Source organism: Ailuropoda melanoleuca, chromosome 5 (assembly GCF_002007445.2).
Source record: "Ailuropoda melanoleuca isolate Jingjing chromosome 5, ASM200744v2, whole genome shotgun sequence".
NCBI lineage: Eukaryota > Metazoa > Chordata > Mammalia > Carnivora > Ursidae > Ailuropoda > Ailuropoda melanoleuca.
In genome coordinates, this window is record NC_048222.1 from 99416076 (window position 1) to 99433580 (window position 17505).

At 42.8% G+C, this 17505-nt stretch overlaps 1 protein-coding gene across 5 annotated transcripts in view; it reads left to right on the plus strand.

Annotated features, from left to right (window-relative positions):
• The first annotated feature begins 3613 nt into the window (after positions 1-3613).
• The window catches only part of PDGFC (platelet derived growth factor C), a 205392-nt gene continuing 191500 nt past the window's right edge, over positions 3614-17505 (plus strand). For 2 of the 5 annotated variants that reach the window (XM_034661473.1, XM_034661474.1), the window contains exon 1: positions 3637-4628. In XM_034661473.1, the coding sequence (XP_034517364.1) occupies positions 4511-4628 (118 nt within the window). In that variant the 5' untranslated portion in view covers positions 3637-4510. Of the gene's footprint in view, positions 4629-17505 lie in introns of all 5 variants that reach the window. The other 3 variants (XM_034661472.1, XM_034661470.1, XM_034661471.1) reach the window with 3 other exon arrangements.

A 17505-nucleotide genomic window follows, 5' to 3' on the forward strand; every position in this document is an offset into this window, starting at 1 on the left:
CCCTCTGAATTCTGAGTCAGACAAGCACTTCTGGGATTTTGAAAAAAATCTTTGCATACTCAACCGTGATTTCAAAAAGGAAACAGCAGCTTTACTTCAATGGGAAAAGCCACAGAGGGTCACCTAAAGGCCAATTCTTGTCACCCGTTTCCCTTGGCCACACACCTCTAACTTCCCACCTCCCAACTCTGTTCTTCCCCAGAAAAGTCAAAAGTAAAAAGAGCAGGGCCTAAGCACAACCCTCCACAGGGAGCAAGTCTTTCTCAGATTCAAAAGCTGTTACATTGGAAGGTAAAGGGTGACTGTTGTAAAGGAGAAAAATTTAATAAAAAGTGTGTTTTATAATTTTTAGGTTGGAAAAACAGAGTATTAGTATATCCTAGATCCCTAGAGATAGCAAGATCATATGTTTCTCAAGATGGGATGGTTGGAGAGAGTGGAGAGAGAAAAGGATGAATCTAAGAGAGACTACTTAATTTTTTTCCCCCTGGAACTCTCTTTGTTTCTGCAGTGATCTGTGGGCATTTATTTTCTTACTATGACACCTCCAGCCTCTGGTCTCATTTATTTTTTTATTTTTTTTTTAAAGAATTTATTTATTTATTTGACAGAGAGAGAGACAGCCAGTGAGAGAGGGAACACAGGCAGGGGGAGCAGGAGGGGAAGAATCAAGCTCCCAGTGGATGAGGCTGATGTGGGGCTCGATCCCAGGGCCCTGGGATCAGGCCCTGAGCCAAAGGCAGAGGCTTAAGGACTGAGCCCCCCCGGCCCCCCCCCCCCCCGTCTCATTTAAATGTATATGTAATTGTTGCTTGTTAGTCATTCTGGAAACCCAGCGGACACTTAGGTAGATCAGAGATTTTTGAATTTCAGAAACTTATGCTCAATTATCTGCCACTAAAATGCTGAAAAGTTAAAGTTCTGAGAAAAATTATAAAATAATTTTGTACATATACCTCTGTGTATGCGAGTGAGTGTGTGTGTGTGTGTGTGTGTGTGTGTGTGTGTGTATGTGTGTGCTAGGATTGAATCAGAAGAAGAGAGAGCAAGAAAACTTGCAATATTTGATTTTCTGAGACAAAAATATGTCCCCATGGTTCTTGCCCTCCTGGGTGTTACATGACTAGCTAAATGGGCAATTTATTTTAAATCTTATTCCACTTCAACAAAATTAATAGTGACACCCACCCTTTCTCCCTCAAATCATCATCGTTTATAACCAAGTACGTTCTATCATGTTCTTCAACAGGAATTTGTAGGTAACACTGTTCATGCATTCAGCCTGAATGGGCACTCCTTTCTAAGGTTTAAGAAAACATGAAAACCACAAAGAATGTTTGCAATTATTTTCTCTTGGTTGGCGGAACAGATGCCTTTCCTCAAGGAAAATGCCTTAGGCCAAAACAAAGCCATATTCATTCAAAATATATTGTTTAGTAATTGTGCAGACTCTGGATTACATAAAATTTACTTTCAGTGCAAGGGTCCCACTTTTCTAGGAAAGGATTATAAGCAAAATGGAGCAGGAAGACAGGCAGAGGATAAAGTGTTAAGAGAATCAACTATGCCAAGGGCAAGTGCAGTTCAAGAAACAACAATGCAAGTACAGCGAAAGGAAACCAGGCAACGTGACCACGATTTTGTCTGGGGGTCATGCAGGAGCACCTGGTGGGCTTTATTTATAAGGTGATTGTCAAATCAATCTGTAGAATACGGATGAGGTGAAACGCAGAGGTAGAGCATTATTCTAGATCATCTGTAACTTTTCAAATACAGCCTTCATGCTGAAATTCCAGGGAGAATGTAAGTGACTCCAATAAAGAAACCTGTCAGTCAGTCAAGAGTGTTTATTTATTATCCCCCTGAGCCAGGCACTGTTCTAGCCAATATGAAATGATACAAAATAAAGAGTAGTCATCACCCTTATAATCTCATGAGAGCAAATGGATTAAATCTGCAGACACACACACACACACCCTCTTTGTGGGTGGTCAAGAAATGTCAACTATAGGGATATTTAACAGCCTCATTTAGAAAAACCCTGATTAGAAAATTAAATTTACAAAATTAGAAAAACTGGGGAGTAATTAGTTTTATTACAAATAGATTAAAACACACTCATAAAGCATGTCTTTTATATAACAAGTCTCATTATGTTATTATAATTGGGAACACTGCCCCTCTCCTTCACAAATCTACAAAACATTTTTGGAACATGTTTATTGTGCAAATATGGATTCACACTTGTGTTGAGAAGCTGCTAAAGTACATAGAATAACTAGCCTTTGTTGGCTAACCTGTAAGTTCTTTAAAGTCAAAGACCAGGCCTTGTTTAATTGCCTTGTTACCCTGCACTGTGAAGATAGAAAAGGTAAAGAAATAAGAATATGAGTGGGGTAGGTGAGTAAAGACGAATTGAACTTGTTAGAATTTTAAGAGGCAAAAAAGAAGAGGACCAGGGTATTACAGAGAGGTCAAGTTGGTTGGTCTCAGTGGGTGTCCAAATACAGGAAGGGGGCTTGGCATTTTCAAAATGATTGAGGAAGGGTCAGCTCCTGGTTTGGTTTAGTAGGCGTATGTGCCTTCTCCAAGCTATCCCTGGATTCTTTTTCAGGGCAGCCGACTCAGTAAATGGCCATGCATGGCCAGGAAGGGCAACTTCTGAAAAAGGGGCATTTGAGACTCCCCCAGTACTTCAGCATACCTTAAGGCTATATCCTTTCTTCAAACACCCAGTGGAACACCATAAAGGGTCAAATTGTTAGCATTGCCTTATTTAACAAGAGGTCGGGTGCTATTTCTGATTTGCTGGCCAGGGGACTTGGCTGATACTAATTTAATGCAGTCCAACTAGTATGCAAGTTTCACAAGGGCAGAGCGTTTTGTATTTTTACTACTACCGCCGCGCCAGCTCCTAGAACAGTGCCTGACACAGTAGGCATTCAACAAACAGTGTTTGCTAAATGAACGGATGTTGCTGTTAATGTGCTGGCCGTTTGTCTTTACTTTTGTTTTATCCAACCCGCTTCAGAGAGCTGGAAACCGAAGGGAAATTTTTGAAATCCAATTTCCCTTGTTCCTTCGGTCCAGAAACTCCGGCCAAGACTTTGGGAACGGGGATCCCCTCAGAAATTAATGACGAGTCACGACCACGGGGGCGGGGGAAGAGGGAGAGTTGCAGAAGTTCTTCACTCATTTTTGCGTTTGCAGTACCCCTCGCCACCCATCTTGCTCTTTATTTGGGGCTAGGGGCGTCCTGGGGGGAAGGAAACCAGGGGCCGCTCTGGCTGCATTCCTCGCCGGGGCCCTTTGGGTCCTGTCTGAGGCGAGTCCCGCAGCACCCCCTGTCTGTGCCAGCACCTGTTGGACCGCCAGTTGGCGGCCAGAGTCGGCGCGAGCGGACGCGGCCCGGGGCTGCCCCTCCCGGAGGCGCCGACCCTCGCCCGCCCCTGCGGTCGCCCGCGGGAGAGCGGCTCAGCCTCCCCCGCTCGCCAGCCGCGCGCTCCGCCCGGGCTCTGCCCACGGCCCCCTCCTCCCGACCGCCCGCTGGGGGAAGGTAGACAAGGGGAGGGGACAGGCCGCCGGCCTTCCCTCTCATCCCGGTGCCGAGACGCCGCGCGGAGCCCCGAGGTTTGCGCGGAGCCCGAGGCGTGGGGGGAGGGGACGGGGAACGACCGGAGCCCCGCGGTGACCCCGAGCTGCCGAACTTCCCTTGGCTTCCTGGAGCGGGGGACGCACCCAAACAAGGTGAACTTTGGTCGCGGAAAACTCCAGCCAGGTGCCGGGATCCGCGCCGCGGCGGTCGGGACCGGGCGCAGGCTGAGCGCCGGGCTGGGGAGCGAGAGCCCCGCGGCCTCCCTCCGCCCGCGCCCGGGGCGGCCTCGGCCCGGAGCCCCCCCTCCTCCCCCGGCCACGCTCCGGCTCCGCGGCCCCCGGGACCCGCCGCGGCGCCCTAGCCCTGTTTCTTCCCCCTCCCCCTTTGGGGGTGGGGGTGGGGCGGGGGAGAGGGGCGCCCGGAGAGAGCATCTATTGGCAGCTTTGTTATTGATCAGAAACTGCTCGCCGCCAACTTGGCTTCGAGGCTGGCTTCGCGCGACCCTTGAGTTTTCGCCTCTGTCCTGTCCCCCGAACTGACAGGTGCTCCCAGCAACTTGCTGGTGACTTCTCGCCGCTCCCCCGGCTCCCCCGCGTCCCCACCCCCTCTTTCCTCCCTCGTCTTCACCCCCACCCCCACCACTTCGGCACAGCTCAGGATTTGTTTAAACCTTGGGAAACTGGTTCAGGTCCAGGTTTTGCTTTGATCCTTTTCAAAAACTGGAGACACAGAAGAGGGCTCTAGGAAAAAGTTTTGGATGGGATTATGTGGAAACTACCCTGCGATTCTCTGCTGCCAGAGCAGGCTCGGCGCTTCCACCCCAGTGCAGCCTTCCCCTGGCGGTGGTGAAAGAGACTCAGGAGTCGCTGCTTCCAAAGTGCCCGCCGTGAGTGAGTTCTCGCCCCAGTCAGCCAAATGCTCCTCTTCGGGCTTCTCCTGCTGACATCTGCCCTGGCCGGCCAGAGACACGGGACTCAGGCTGAGTCCAACCTGAGTAGTAAATTCCAGTACTCCAGCAACAAGGAACAGAACGGTGAGTCTTTTACCCCTTTCTCCCCTTTCTTGTTTCTCGCTGTGTGTGTTACGTTGGCATTGTGCGTTGGTGTGTGATGTACACCAGCCTGCGAGGGTATAATCGTCTCTCTATCCATGCAAATGCGCGCTGCGTTCATTGGCATGGACTTTAGGAGGTTACGTGCAGTTTGCAACTTCGGGAGCTGCCACAAAGCTGTAACAGGGCAACGTGAGTGCCACTGCTGGCTCAGTTAGAGAGGACATTCTGGGAGCGATTGTGAACGTCAGTTCAAACGCACATTGCAGAACCTTTCCTTGCCAGAGTTTTAAGCTCAAGAACTGCCTCTAAAAATGAATATAAAATGAATGAGTCTTGGCATGCTTGACTTTACTCAGATTTTCTTTTTCGTGGGGAGGGGGGTGTTGGAGGAAATGTCTCAGCCACATTAATTGAAGCACTCCAAGTGGAAAGGCATCAATTAATCAGTAAGTAGATAGGAAATATAGAGGTCAAGAGGCCGTGTGGACGTTTTTAGGGGGAGTTAAAAATGTATTTCTCTTGCGCTCTATTTTTTTTTTTTAAATGTGCCTTTGTACTCTGAAGTCCTTACCTTTCTGGTGTGTGTTTTTATATGTGTTGGTGAATGACTGCTATTTTGTGTGTGCTGGAAACGACTTAATCCTGCATAGGAAATGAGAATTACTTTCAGCTTTCAAGTGTACCTGAAATGTTTAGAAAACTCTCAGATGCAAGTTCCCTTGGGCTGGGATTGCACAGAGCTGGAGAAAGGCTCCTTTCATAAAGCCAGGGCAGCTTCAGGGTGTGTAATTTGCTTAGCCTCTGAACCCCATATGATTTACATCATTCAATTTCTAAACTCTTTTTCTCTTGATCTACCATTATGAAGTCATTTTCGAGAATACTTTGTAAATAGAAATTTTATACTGCACATGAAACCACAATGTTAATGTAGGCTGTCTAAAATTAGAATATTAAATACCCTGTTTACAAGTGGTGGCTCTTAATGTTATTTGAAAAGAAATGTACATGTTTTCACTGCTTTGTATGCCGTCTATTGTGAATGCAAGAATGCTGTCACTTTATTAACCAGGGGAAATGAGCCCAAGCAGCATACTTAGAAAATCAGAATGTTGTGTGCTGTGTTTTTAAGTCACAGCAAACTTTTTCTTTATGTATTGGGGTGTTTTCAAGCTTTGACTTTGAATTTAAGCTCTCTGAAGTGTTCATCCTTAAGAAAGCACAGAAAGTTTTAAAGTACAAAGATAGATTAAATAAGGATTCCTGGGACTTTTGTAGACATTATTTGTATGCGTTGTTTGTGCAGCCATCTATCAGCCAATATTAATGTAGTTGCTTCTTACAACTTGCTAATGTGATGGCACATGGCACCTGCAGGCTGCTTGAGCTGCTGATCAAAGGGCAGCCTAGGGAATCTATCTCTAATCACCGGAGCTGCAGAGGACTGGGGTAAAGTGATCAAAGGAGCCCCAGCACCAGCTGTACCCTGGCAGGAGTCAGATCAGACCAACCTTTGTTCTTTTTCATCTAAAATAAATGTCCAGTTCAAAATATTGCTTCTTACCAGACCAGCTTCTCCAAAATGACAATGCACAATATTCCTGGCTTCTTTCTTCTATATTTTATTGTTCCTGTGCCATTATCATTTCTCCTACTGCGCTGTTTTATTAAGCTTGTCCTGGCATCCTTCACCTTCCTTTTCCCTTTGCTTCTTGTGCCTCTGATTGTCATTCTTTCTTGTGATGCACCTACCGTCGTCATCACTTTGTAATGGACCCCAGAGCTCTCATGTGGTCATTGGCCACTTTACTGAGTTGGTTCACACCCTCTGGAGAGGTGAGTTCATTAAGCCAGGCCACACACATTCTGTTACCATCAGAGGCTGGGCCGTTTCCATTCCTAAGTTGCATGATGCTAAAAATAGCCTGGCTGTTTCCTAATCAGTGGGTAGAGGATTGGGCTATGTTTAGTTCTTGGGAGGGTTGGCAGCAGGAAGGAACTAGAGGTAGAGAACTACTCACCTTGTAGTTTTTAGCCTCAGGAGAAGTGGAACTATCCAGCACTAGGGGGCAATATAGAGCTATTTTCCTGCACATGCTCAGGTTGATTTTTATGCTTCAGGGTTCCAAGATTTGAGGATAACAGGTAGGTGCCAATGATGATCTCCCTGGAATGTGAACAAATTTGCTGGAACTTCTTTTTCTTCTTTTTTTGGGGGAGGGGTTCAAATTTTCCATTCCCTTAGGTGGGATTTTTTTGCCCTCGTAGTAAGTTATGATTGATTTTTGATTACCCTCTTGTTATTCTCAATTTTGATGATTGCCCAATTCTGGAAGTATAAACCCTTCGGGAGATGCCCCACAGAAATGTCATTGGCCCAGTGTGTACCTTGCATCGTCTTGTGAAAGGTCTTCTAAGTGCCAAATGTCCAAATTGATCTATTTATTGTGACTATAGGCACTCATTCATGCTTTTAGAGACCTCTCCCCAATGTTACTGTCTTTTCTCCTTTCTCTGGTATTCTAAATTCCCAGGTGTTGATTCAATCAGATCCCCAGGACTGCGTCATCTCAGTAGTAACTTGGAGTCCCAATAGGCGTCATAAATAAATAGAAATTGATTGCTATAGCCAATGCTAGATATTTGGATTTCGATCGGATCATGTGGAGGTGCTTCAAAATTCATTTTGAAGGATCTGCGTCAGGTACCCTGTTATTATTTGTTACCTGGTTTTTGACCTGATACTATTTTGCGATTCTTGCCACTTTGCTGTGAGAATAGCTTTATCCTCCAATATTGCAAGTTACCTTTGTGTCCTTAATTCTTAACCTGACTTCTAACCCTGAAGTCTCACATATAAACCAAGGGTCTCCAGATGTAACGTAAAGAAGGAGATAAAAGATAAGAATGCTCACTTATATAGGGTTTCTGACCTATACTTCCCATATGACCATGAGAAAAATGCTGATATCTGTGTGCACTCACTTAGAGGAGAATGCCTGCTATGAAACCAGTAAGTTCTGGGATGGTGCTTCTGCGTTGTAGAAGAAGGAATCCTATGCATCAAAAAACAAAAAGAAGCAAAGCTTACTTAATCAATTGCATATCGCTCAAACAGACACCCAATCACAAAGTTGTTAGAGTAAGGCCTCATCCAGTTTGTGTCATTGGTGAGTGATTTTAATTTACCCATGGAGCCAAAATGTGCTTCTGGTTCTCATTTTCTTTAACCATTTTGAGTGCAGATTTGGAATATGTTTCTATTTATTAGGGTTATGCTTATGAAGATCATTTATTGTATGTGCTCTTTTCCTCAAGAACTTTCCTGGCCCATGGGGCCATTTACTTTGGGGACAAATGGTCCTCTAGGAATGCCTTTCTGAATACATGTATCTTGTGTTTGTGGCTTCCCTGTCTCTCTCTTTCTTTTTTTAATGCCAGCTTACTCCTCCTCCTCTTGCCATGTGCCTGTGCCCCACAAAGCTGTGTCCACCCCCCCACCCTTTCAAGGGGGTAGCTTCAAAGCTCTATTTTACTGAAAATAGATAATCATAATCCTTAGAATAGTGTCCAAGAGTAGATAGGTTCTGACCTAGTGCTAAAGGGACTTCCTGCGAGTTAGTCTATAAGTTGTAGTGTGTGACCTTTGTGACATTTATTTTTGTTGTTTAGAGGCTTTTTTTTTTTTAAGAAAACTTCCTCCTTGTCCCCTGCTCTGTTTGAGACTGTTGAGGAAGTTGAAGACGTGAAGTGCCATTATGTAATGATGAATATTGTTTTTCACAACTGGTGACCAAAAAAGCCCCATTCTATTTTTTTGGTAACATTTCCCTCCTACCAACTGTTATCTTTTACAGTTAATCTGACGTATATTAAATTTACCTCCAAAAGGTGTTCAGGTCTGTAGGAAGCTTTAGGGACTAGTATATTATTTGTTAAGTAGTTTGAAATAGAGACCAGGATCTGACACTAAAGGTTCCCTAGTGGTGGTGTTTTGTAGAGCTCCATCTCAGACACAAAAATCTTAGCTTTAAAGTCTGTTCTTATTTCATCCTTCCTGACACTTACTTTTTACAGATCTTTTGTTTATTCTCTTCCACTTCATGTTTTTTTCAACCTTTATAATGCTAAAATTCTGTTTTTTTTTACAAACTTGCACGCTTTTTGTAGAAACAGAATTCTAATCATAATGAGCTATATGTTAAGTAAATAAAAAGTTGAATCAATGCATTCATAATGTTTGTATCCCACCCCCAAAAAATGTTTCCAAAATTGCTAAAATGTTCCCCATAGGTTTCTATTTGTGTTAATCAAAACGGTCATACAAGTCCCTTTATTTACTTAGTCTAATTCTGATGTTTCTGATTGTTTTATTTGGAAGTACCATATGTAGCCTGAATATCTCTATACGATGCTGTATAATTTCTATGTAACTCATTTATTAAATAACAGTCTCTCTGTTATTTTTCTCTACCACTACCTCCAACTGTGTTTTTGGTTTTTTGTTTTTGTTTTTTTGTGTTTTGTAATCTCTCTTATTTCCTAAGGACACCTCTACTGGTTGATTTTTAGTTGGTATGCCCCAGTACTACCATACAGATTGTTAAAATATTGAAATATTCCAAATGGGTTGGGAAGGAGCCAGTGCTACCCTGTTAGGACAAACTGACCATCTATGAGTCAGAAGCTACAAGGTTAATATTTGACACAGCTCAGGACCTCTCGGATACTAATTCAACCCTGCTGGCCTCCCTCCTGATTGATCAGTATGCCTGCCATATTGACGGTTAGCCATCTTCACGCTTTTAGCTACTGACCATTTCAGTCATTTTGAAATTCCAACCCTTCACTCTTCTCCTCCCTGCTGGGCAGCTGAGGCCAAGCTGAGGCTTGAAGGACCTAGAGTGAGGAAAGGATATGGCCTTTTTTTAAAGCCTCCTTCTTGCAGCTTCTTGTGTTTCTACCTCGTCAGTCAAGGGTTGGGGACTGGGGAGTGAGATGAAGGAGGGGACATGACACACACAGTATGGGATTGAAAGCCTCGCTCAGTGGTTGTTGTTTCTGTGGGCAACACTGATCAGGTGCTTGTGCGTGGATAGCACCTTACCGTCTTCTAAATTAAATGGATTATCTTCTCAGTGAGGTCTTGTTCTGCCCACTTAATCCGAATTAGCCAGCCCTCACTATCACATCAAGGTGTAAATTAACTGCATAGTACTTATGATCACTTTTTGATTTTCTTCTTGGTATTAATCAATTAAGTAATTGTAAACCTACCCCACCCACCGCCCCCAGAGTACGTAAGTTCCTGAGAGTGTGGACCTTATCCAACTTGCTCTTTGTGCGAGCTTTAGCACCTGGAATGGGATTATATGTAGTATGTGCTCAGTAAATATTTGTTGGATGGTTCTGGATGTAGTGCCTTATTAGAGTAAGACTATGGTGTTGACTATAATAGTAGGTCATCTTTGAAGGTGTCTTTTTTGGTCTTAGGACTTCCATGTTGTTTTACATTTCTCATAAGAAGGTAAGCTTGTTTATTTATTGATTGTGATGTCATATGCTAATCAGAGTACTACCTTACAATTTTGGTTAATATACCATGTTACCAAATGAGAAGGTACCAAGCAAGTGGGTAGGTTTCCTAGAACTGGTGCTAGTTACTTTCTTAAAAGTGCCATTGCAGTGCATACCTCTGTGTTTCCCGAAGATGGGGTGTTGTGCAATGTGGACCAAGGATCTGAAGAATGGTAAATTTTGAATGGCTGAGATGCCTCCAAAAGCAGCATGCTTTCCATCTTCTGCTTGTGGCTCACAGATGCACGGTGTAGACATCAACAATAAATACGGTGCATGGAATGTTAGGACTGGAAGGATCTCGAGAACCTGTCCTCACCGATGTGTAAAGTGAGACCCAAAGGGCTAATGTGACTTTGTCTAGGTCACTATTGAGTGCAACTGTATTAAACTGCTAATGTGGTGATGTATTTTTCCTTACATAAAGAACCAACTGAGCAAATGGAATTCTAGTTTTAACATTCTGATGCTTCATATGAAACCCACTCTTTATTATTTTAGAGGGTTGCATGCTTTGTGGGTTGTAAAGGAAGATGGGATAGCCTTGATCCTGAAACACAACTTACAGGAATACTGAGGAAAACAATCTGAAAATAATCACATTCATTAAATAGAACAGATAATCTGGCTAATATATATTATAGTATTTCTGTTGGGATAGAAATCTGATAGTTTGGGAAATAACTTGAGATACCACCTTTAGAATTATTACTATTACATGTCCAGACTTTATTTTAAGCAAGTGTACTAGGTCCATAGATAGATGATGTTTATTCCAGTAGTTTGGTTTATTGATGTTGATGAAGAGGATGGTTGACGTAGGAACGCTTGGTTCCACAAGGGAGGTTTTTTTAAAACAATAATTTTAAACATTTCACTTAGCAGGATGTTTCACTGGTAAAAGTACCATGAATGAATAAATGAGCATGGCTTGGTGGGCTCTAGAAAGCACAACCTATTATTCTTTTGAATGGATTTAATGAGTGACTTAAATTTTTTTTTTTAAAGATTTTTTATTTATTTATTTGACAGAGAAAGACAGCCAGCGAGAGAGGGAACACAAGCAGGGGGAGTGGGAGAGGAAGAAGCAGGTTTCCCAGCGGAGCAGGGAGCCTGATGCGGGGCTCGATCCCAGAACCCTGGGATCACGCCCTGGGCCGAAGGTAGACACTGAGCCACCCAGAGGCCCTGAGTGACTTCAATTTTTATTTACATTTTAATATATAGGATATTCCTTTCAGAAGTTCAAATTTCTCTCAAAAGTCAAGAACATCAGGAAGTAAATTCATAGCTGTGGATTTGAATGGCTTGCCTAAAATAGGATTAAATGACCACAATTTTATTTGTGAAGTTTCTAAATCTGAGAACAAAAGGAGCTAAAAATTATAAAGAGGAGTTATACTAATTACATTTATCATTAAAGTCAAGTTATTAAGAGTGATTTTTTTGGGTAGCATTGCTTGTTTTGCCTTTTACTTCATGAGAGCGCATACTAAATGGAGTTTAGCCAATTCTGTTACCTGACTTCACGTTAGACTTCATACGCCATCTTCAAGCAGTTATTTCCAGTCACCTGGTGACTGAGCAGACTCTTTCCTGTTCATTTGACTTTTGCCTAAGCCAAACCTTGTTTTTGTCAGGCTGGCTTCACTAATTTTGCTTTCTTGTCAAACTATGATTTTTTTTTTTAACTTGGCTTTTACTCTATTGGATAGTAGTTGAGTCATTTCTCAATCAAATGAGGTGTGTTTTGGGTTGTAGCAGGGAGTGGGGGATGGAGGGTCTGTCTTTCTGAGGGAAACCAACATCACCAAACAGCTCGAGGCACATTGATGGTGAATGCAAGGATATTGATTTGCACTGCTGCTCTATGTCCTGATAAGACACCAGTAAGCCAGTAAGAGCTCTCACGAGAGACACAGGAAGGGCAGTATTTGGATGCATTCTTTGTGGGTGGGTAGACGGGTCTAAAGATCTCACAGTGGGTCTCTGGTTTTGTAATGCTTAATAATGACACCTTCTGAGTGCCTGTTAGTTGCCACACTTGTGCTCAGTGTTTGCAGACAGTATAGAGCTTATCTTTATAACCTCCCCATGAGGTATGAGGAAAAACACCAGGGCTTCACTAGCTTAGTAGCTTAGCCAAGATCTTGGAGCTGGTGAATGTTTGGACCTAGGTCTGACTCCAGGCCAGGACTCAGAGTCACATGCTTCTTCCTTCATGAGTTAAATGGTCTAATGTTTTATTAGAACATTGCTTTTATTCAGCAAATATTTATAAGCATCTGCTCCTGGCTAAGCTCTGCACTAGGTGCTGGATACACAAAGACTAAGATGCAGTTCTGTCCTTGAGAAGCTCTGTCCAAGAACGATGACGATCCTCCCTTTTCTCATGGTCTGGCCGTGCTGTGCTCAAAGTGCTATGGGAACACGGGGTGCTTTATTGCACTTCAAAAATCCTCTGTTGATTGACTAAGTGGTTAATTCTGCCTGGAAGAGAAGTGCAAGGAGGAAAGTTCCCACGGGGCAGGTGACCTATTTTGAAGTGGGTCTGGGAGGGGAAAAGAGAACATTCTAGGCTGAGGGAACAGCCTGCACAAAAGAAGACAGGCATGAAAAGGCATATCCCGTGGGAGGCAAGAAGAGTCTAGTGTTGAATAGGAGTAGAGGCAAGAAAAGAGTGGAAAGGTGTCCCAGATGGGTATATTCAAAGGCCCTGATGCTGTTCGCAGTGTGCTTTGTGCAGAGTTTGCACTTAACGAACAGAATAAAAGAGAAGGTTGTCTCCCTGTTTCAGAGCTGGTGAAAACCCTTCATTTTCAGTTATTTTCGAAGCAGGCATGTGGTAGCAGAGTTCTGCTTTGGAGTGTGGAGTTGACTGCTTCTTGTTGCAATTTGGTCCCAGTCATTAGGCGTGTTTGGCCGTTCTGAACTGGTGAGAAGGGCAGGCTGTACAGCCTGGGTTACACTCAAATAAGCTACCCCTGTGTCTACACTGCTCTCTGTTGCCTCCTTTCTGTAAACAAAGAGCTATTTTCACACTTCATTCACAAAGTGGATGGCATGCGGAATGAGGCCCGGTGAGGGATCAGGGGATTGTGGTAAAAGGAAGGCAGCTTCCAGGACACTGAATTAGTGCAGTGAAGCTCTTACGTGGTAAGAAGCAAAGAAAACAGCCTTAACACTCTTAAGGGAAAGGCTTTCAAGTTTTGTGGAAAATTAATTCCTAGGAGGTTACTCTACATTGAGTAACTACATCATTTCTCTGGTGAGGCTCATTCTGGTCCCTTGTAGACAGTGCTAGAAATATTTTGTGGTATTTAAGGACTTGAAAAGAATGGGTTTTCTTGGTGGATGTGCTTTCTAGATGCCATGCCACTTTTTTTGAAGCTATGCTTTTTGCATTCTAGGAAAGCCTTGTTGGTGAGTGGCTACTATTTTAGGCTTTTCAATGTTTGCAAGATGGAGATAGGCTTCCATGCTTAAATATGCCCAGCTGGCCATTGCACCTGCCTTTTGAGTCACTACAGAGATCAGAAACCATTAACAACAGAAGTTGGACTTACGTGGTACTTATCTCATGTTGTTTCTGGCAGTTATTTTTGCTAGGTATTTATAAGGACATCTGTCTTTTAAAGAGTCTTATTACTTATCCTTTTTTTTTTTCCCACCAAGGAGTAAATCACAGCTTGTTTCCCATACTGCCACACACATTCGTAGTCTGAGATGATTAGAAATGCAAATTAAGAGTCATTAAAGCATTATAATTTCTTTTCCTATGGCATCAGATGATGCTAAAGATCAGCGTACTAAGAAGGAACATTTGCTTAAAATGTGATTAAGATGTGAGCAGATGAGAAGAAAGAAATATTCAGTTCCTTACTGGAAATTGCTTACTGGGTTTGGGAATAAGGGGAACCTGCAGTATTCATTTCTGATTTATCATCCTTTAAACTGGAGACATGACACATAGGGTGCACATTGTTTAAGAACACAGGAAAACACAGTAGCTTCTGACGTTTTCAAATTGCTCTATGGAAATACATACTAAAGACTCCTTCTTACTAGAGTGTGATTTACCATCGGATTACCCAAAGGACAGATCGAATTCAGCTGTATTCCTTGTAGTGATTCTTGGATATGGAAACACTATAAAAACAAGGGAAGAAAATCGGATAGTGTCAGTATGAAAAGCATTGATCTGCACATCCCAAGTCAGAGGTGGGATGTGCTGGATGCTGGTCTCCTCCACTGGAACTGTGTTTATGTTGTAGGTAATCAAAGGTCCTGGCTTTCTATTAAAGAAGGAGCAGTGTCTCTGTAAGTATGCATTTTGTTCCTGACTTTGCTTTTATTTATAAACAAAAGTACACTCTATTTCGGGGGTCGACATGAAAGTGAATTGCCTCTGCAGAAGACGGGACTGGCCCTCAGAGTTCTCTTACAGTTCGATATTCAGTTTTACGTATATTGGAGATCTATATGATGGGCTCAACTGTATCTTTACTTTGTGTTAGTCGCTGCAGTCAAAAATGTTTGACTGTTTCTAGAAAAATCAACAGTCTAAAAATAACAGGTGTTTCCGAGGTCACAACCTGGCTCAGATAGCGAGAGATATTGACAGAGTCTAGCTACCTAACTGATAAATGCTAAACCTTGGAACAGTAGTTTTAATCTGTTTTCTTGTGAATATTAGCAGGCTTGAGATTTATAAGCAAGAAGAAGAATGCGAAATTAGCAATCGAATGATCTCTATGTTTATTTTTTTAAAAAGGTTTTCTTTCATGGTATAAAATTTATCTTTAATCTGTGCTGATAACTTTTAATAGGCATCAGTTGGGTACCCCATTAAACTAACAGCTTTAAAATGGTTTCCTTTTAGAACTAATATTTACATGCTAGGAAATCAATTAGAGTGTATGGATTTCACATTTCCCTTGCAATCTTCATTTACAAGCATTTCTGAATGACCAACCTACCATAGCAAAACACTCAGAGGTGTAAATCCTCTGGAAGACGTGCAAATGCCACACTTTTAGTTGGAAAAATGGAAAAAAATAGGACTTACTTAATATATCTGTCAAGCATTTAAGACTGCAGGAAAGCACAGGAAATACTTCTGGTGTATGGGAATGTGTGGTGTTTCCAAACTACAAACATTGTTTTGAAAATTTCTCCGGTAGTGGTGAATTATATGAGACCATGTCCATCTAAGGAGAGCTTGTTTAACTGGCTTGTGGTTCTGGGGCTCATTCAAACACTCTTAAACAAAATAAAGGGAATGGATGTAATAACTTCTTTATGGAAAGGTCGTAAAAAGGTACAGGGCCGTGTAAACAAATTGGGTCATTTACTAGATGTTTTAAGTGATAGATTTGCAATCCAAATTCAGGGGTGTGTATTAGGTTTTATAGACCATGACTGTATTCTACTCTAAAAATGAGATTACAAGCTTATTTTTTGTTTACTTGTTTGTTTTTCTTTAGTGCACAGGAAACCCATGATTGCCATATTATACTGTAGCTTGAAAACATAAGATTTTGAGCACTTGCATTTATGAGTTTGTTCAACTCTGGAAAATGGTTAGAGACCCTTGCGTGAGAAGTTGAGTTGACCTGTTTTTTTGGTAGCACTGGGTTCTGTTCAAGGAAAATTAGATGATTGAAACTGAAATTTTCCTTCTGGGCTCAGACATGTCTAAACTAATTGTAAAATAATTTTTCTGGCTTACAAGAGTAGACTCATAACTACAACTATGTAAAGTAGAAATCCAACAACAGTTATGATTTACAGTGACTGTAACTCTGCCAGTCTTATAATAAAACCACTATTATAACCAACCTACTGTGACATTCATTTGTCTTACTTGTGATGTAGGTTAAAAAAAAAAAAAGTCCTCCCCAAGTTGTCTCACTTAGGGAGCCACTTTATTACCTTAGGGTACTAGTTTACCTTCTCTGAAATGGGTACGAGGGTTGCTCCAGAACAGTCCGCCAAAGGGAGGGGAGGGTGGGAACGCAAGCCTGCGTGGTGACCGGTGGCGGTGGAAATTGAAGTGAGGAAGGAAAACGACATAATTTCTATGTTGATACCATAACATTTATTCATTCTGTAACTTCTCTCAATCAGGGTTGGCTCCCTTGGCCTTAAAGGAAGTAGATTGTGTAAGAAACCTCAGTAAAACTCAATGAGCCTTTCTAAGTTTTGAAAACTGATGGCATCATACCATACTGGCAACTCTTAAGTGTTACTGCTGGAAGTTTGGCAGCGGAAATAACTGCTCCAGCTTCACTAGCTTTCAAAAACAAGGGACAATGGTGGATATTATAGTTGCTGTGTAATTTGTGACTTGCTATTTCCTTTTTTTTTTCCTTTAATGAGTAACTTAGGGCTAGATGGCCTAAGTCTACGAAAAACCTAAGCTCTGCCTTTCAGCTGGATTCTGTGTGACCTTAAAAACAACAGTTCACATCTTTTTGCCTTAGTTACCCATTCACCCCTTTTGTACCCCACACAGTTCTGCGTGGTTATATGCCACCTAAATAAAAACGCAGCACACGGAGGTGAACACCACACAGTGACTCCAGGACCTTCGTGGCACCGTGAGGCACGGCGGGAGATGTGACGCTGAATCGGACTCAGTCTCTGCCTTTAAGTAGTTTATAGCCAAGTGGGGAGAGAAGAGCTGCAGTAGAGGATAAAATACAGTGCTTGGTGGGAATTGGGGCAAAAGCAAAGTTATTTACAGCAGAGCCCTTAGGAAAATTGTCCGGGGAGACTTCCGTTTTCAGCAAAAGTGCCTGGAACGACGAGTGACCTGTGTTGCATGCAGAATCGAGGGCATCGTGGCGTGCATCGTAGGAGATGGGAGCCTGCTGTAAATAGGGACGAGGAAGGCAGTCCGGGAAATCCGTGCTGTGAGTCCAATGTGATTTGTTCTGAGACCTCAGAAATAGATTCAGTGGGCAGGTGATTAGAAATAAGCGACCCAAAAGGAGGGACACTGATGTACTACCCAGGCTGGACTAACTAGGAGAGCGACTCTGCGCTATTCAGCGTAAACGCCCTTGTTGGCCTTCCCACCCAGCGATTCAGGCGGCCACATTATGGATGAAATCTGAGGCCTCGTGGTGTGCAGCAGGCAGAGACAGAGTGAAGGTTGCTGAAAAGTGAGCAATACAGTTAGGAGGAAAAGGAAATCCCACATTTGTGGCCCAGAGCCATGAGGCAGGTAGTAAAGAGAGGGGGAAGCAAGTGAGAGAAATGACAGAAAAAAGAG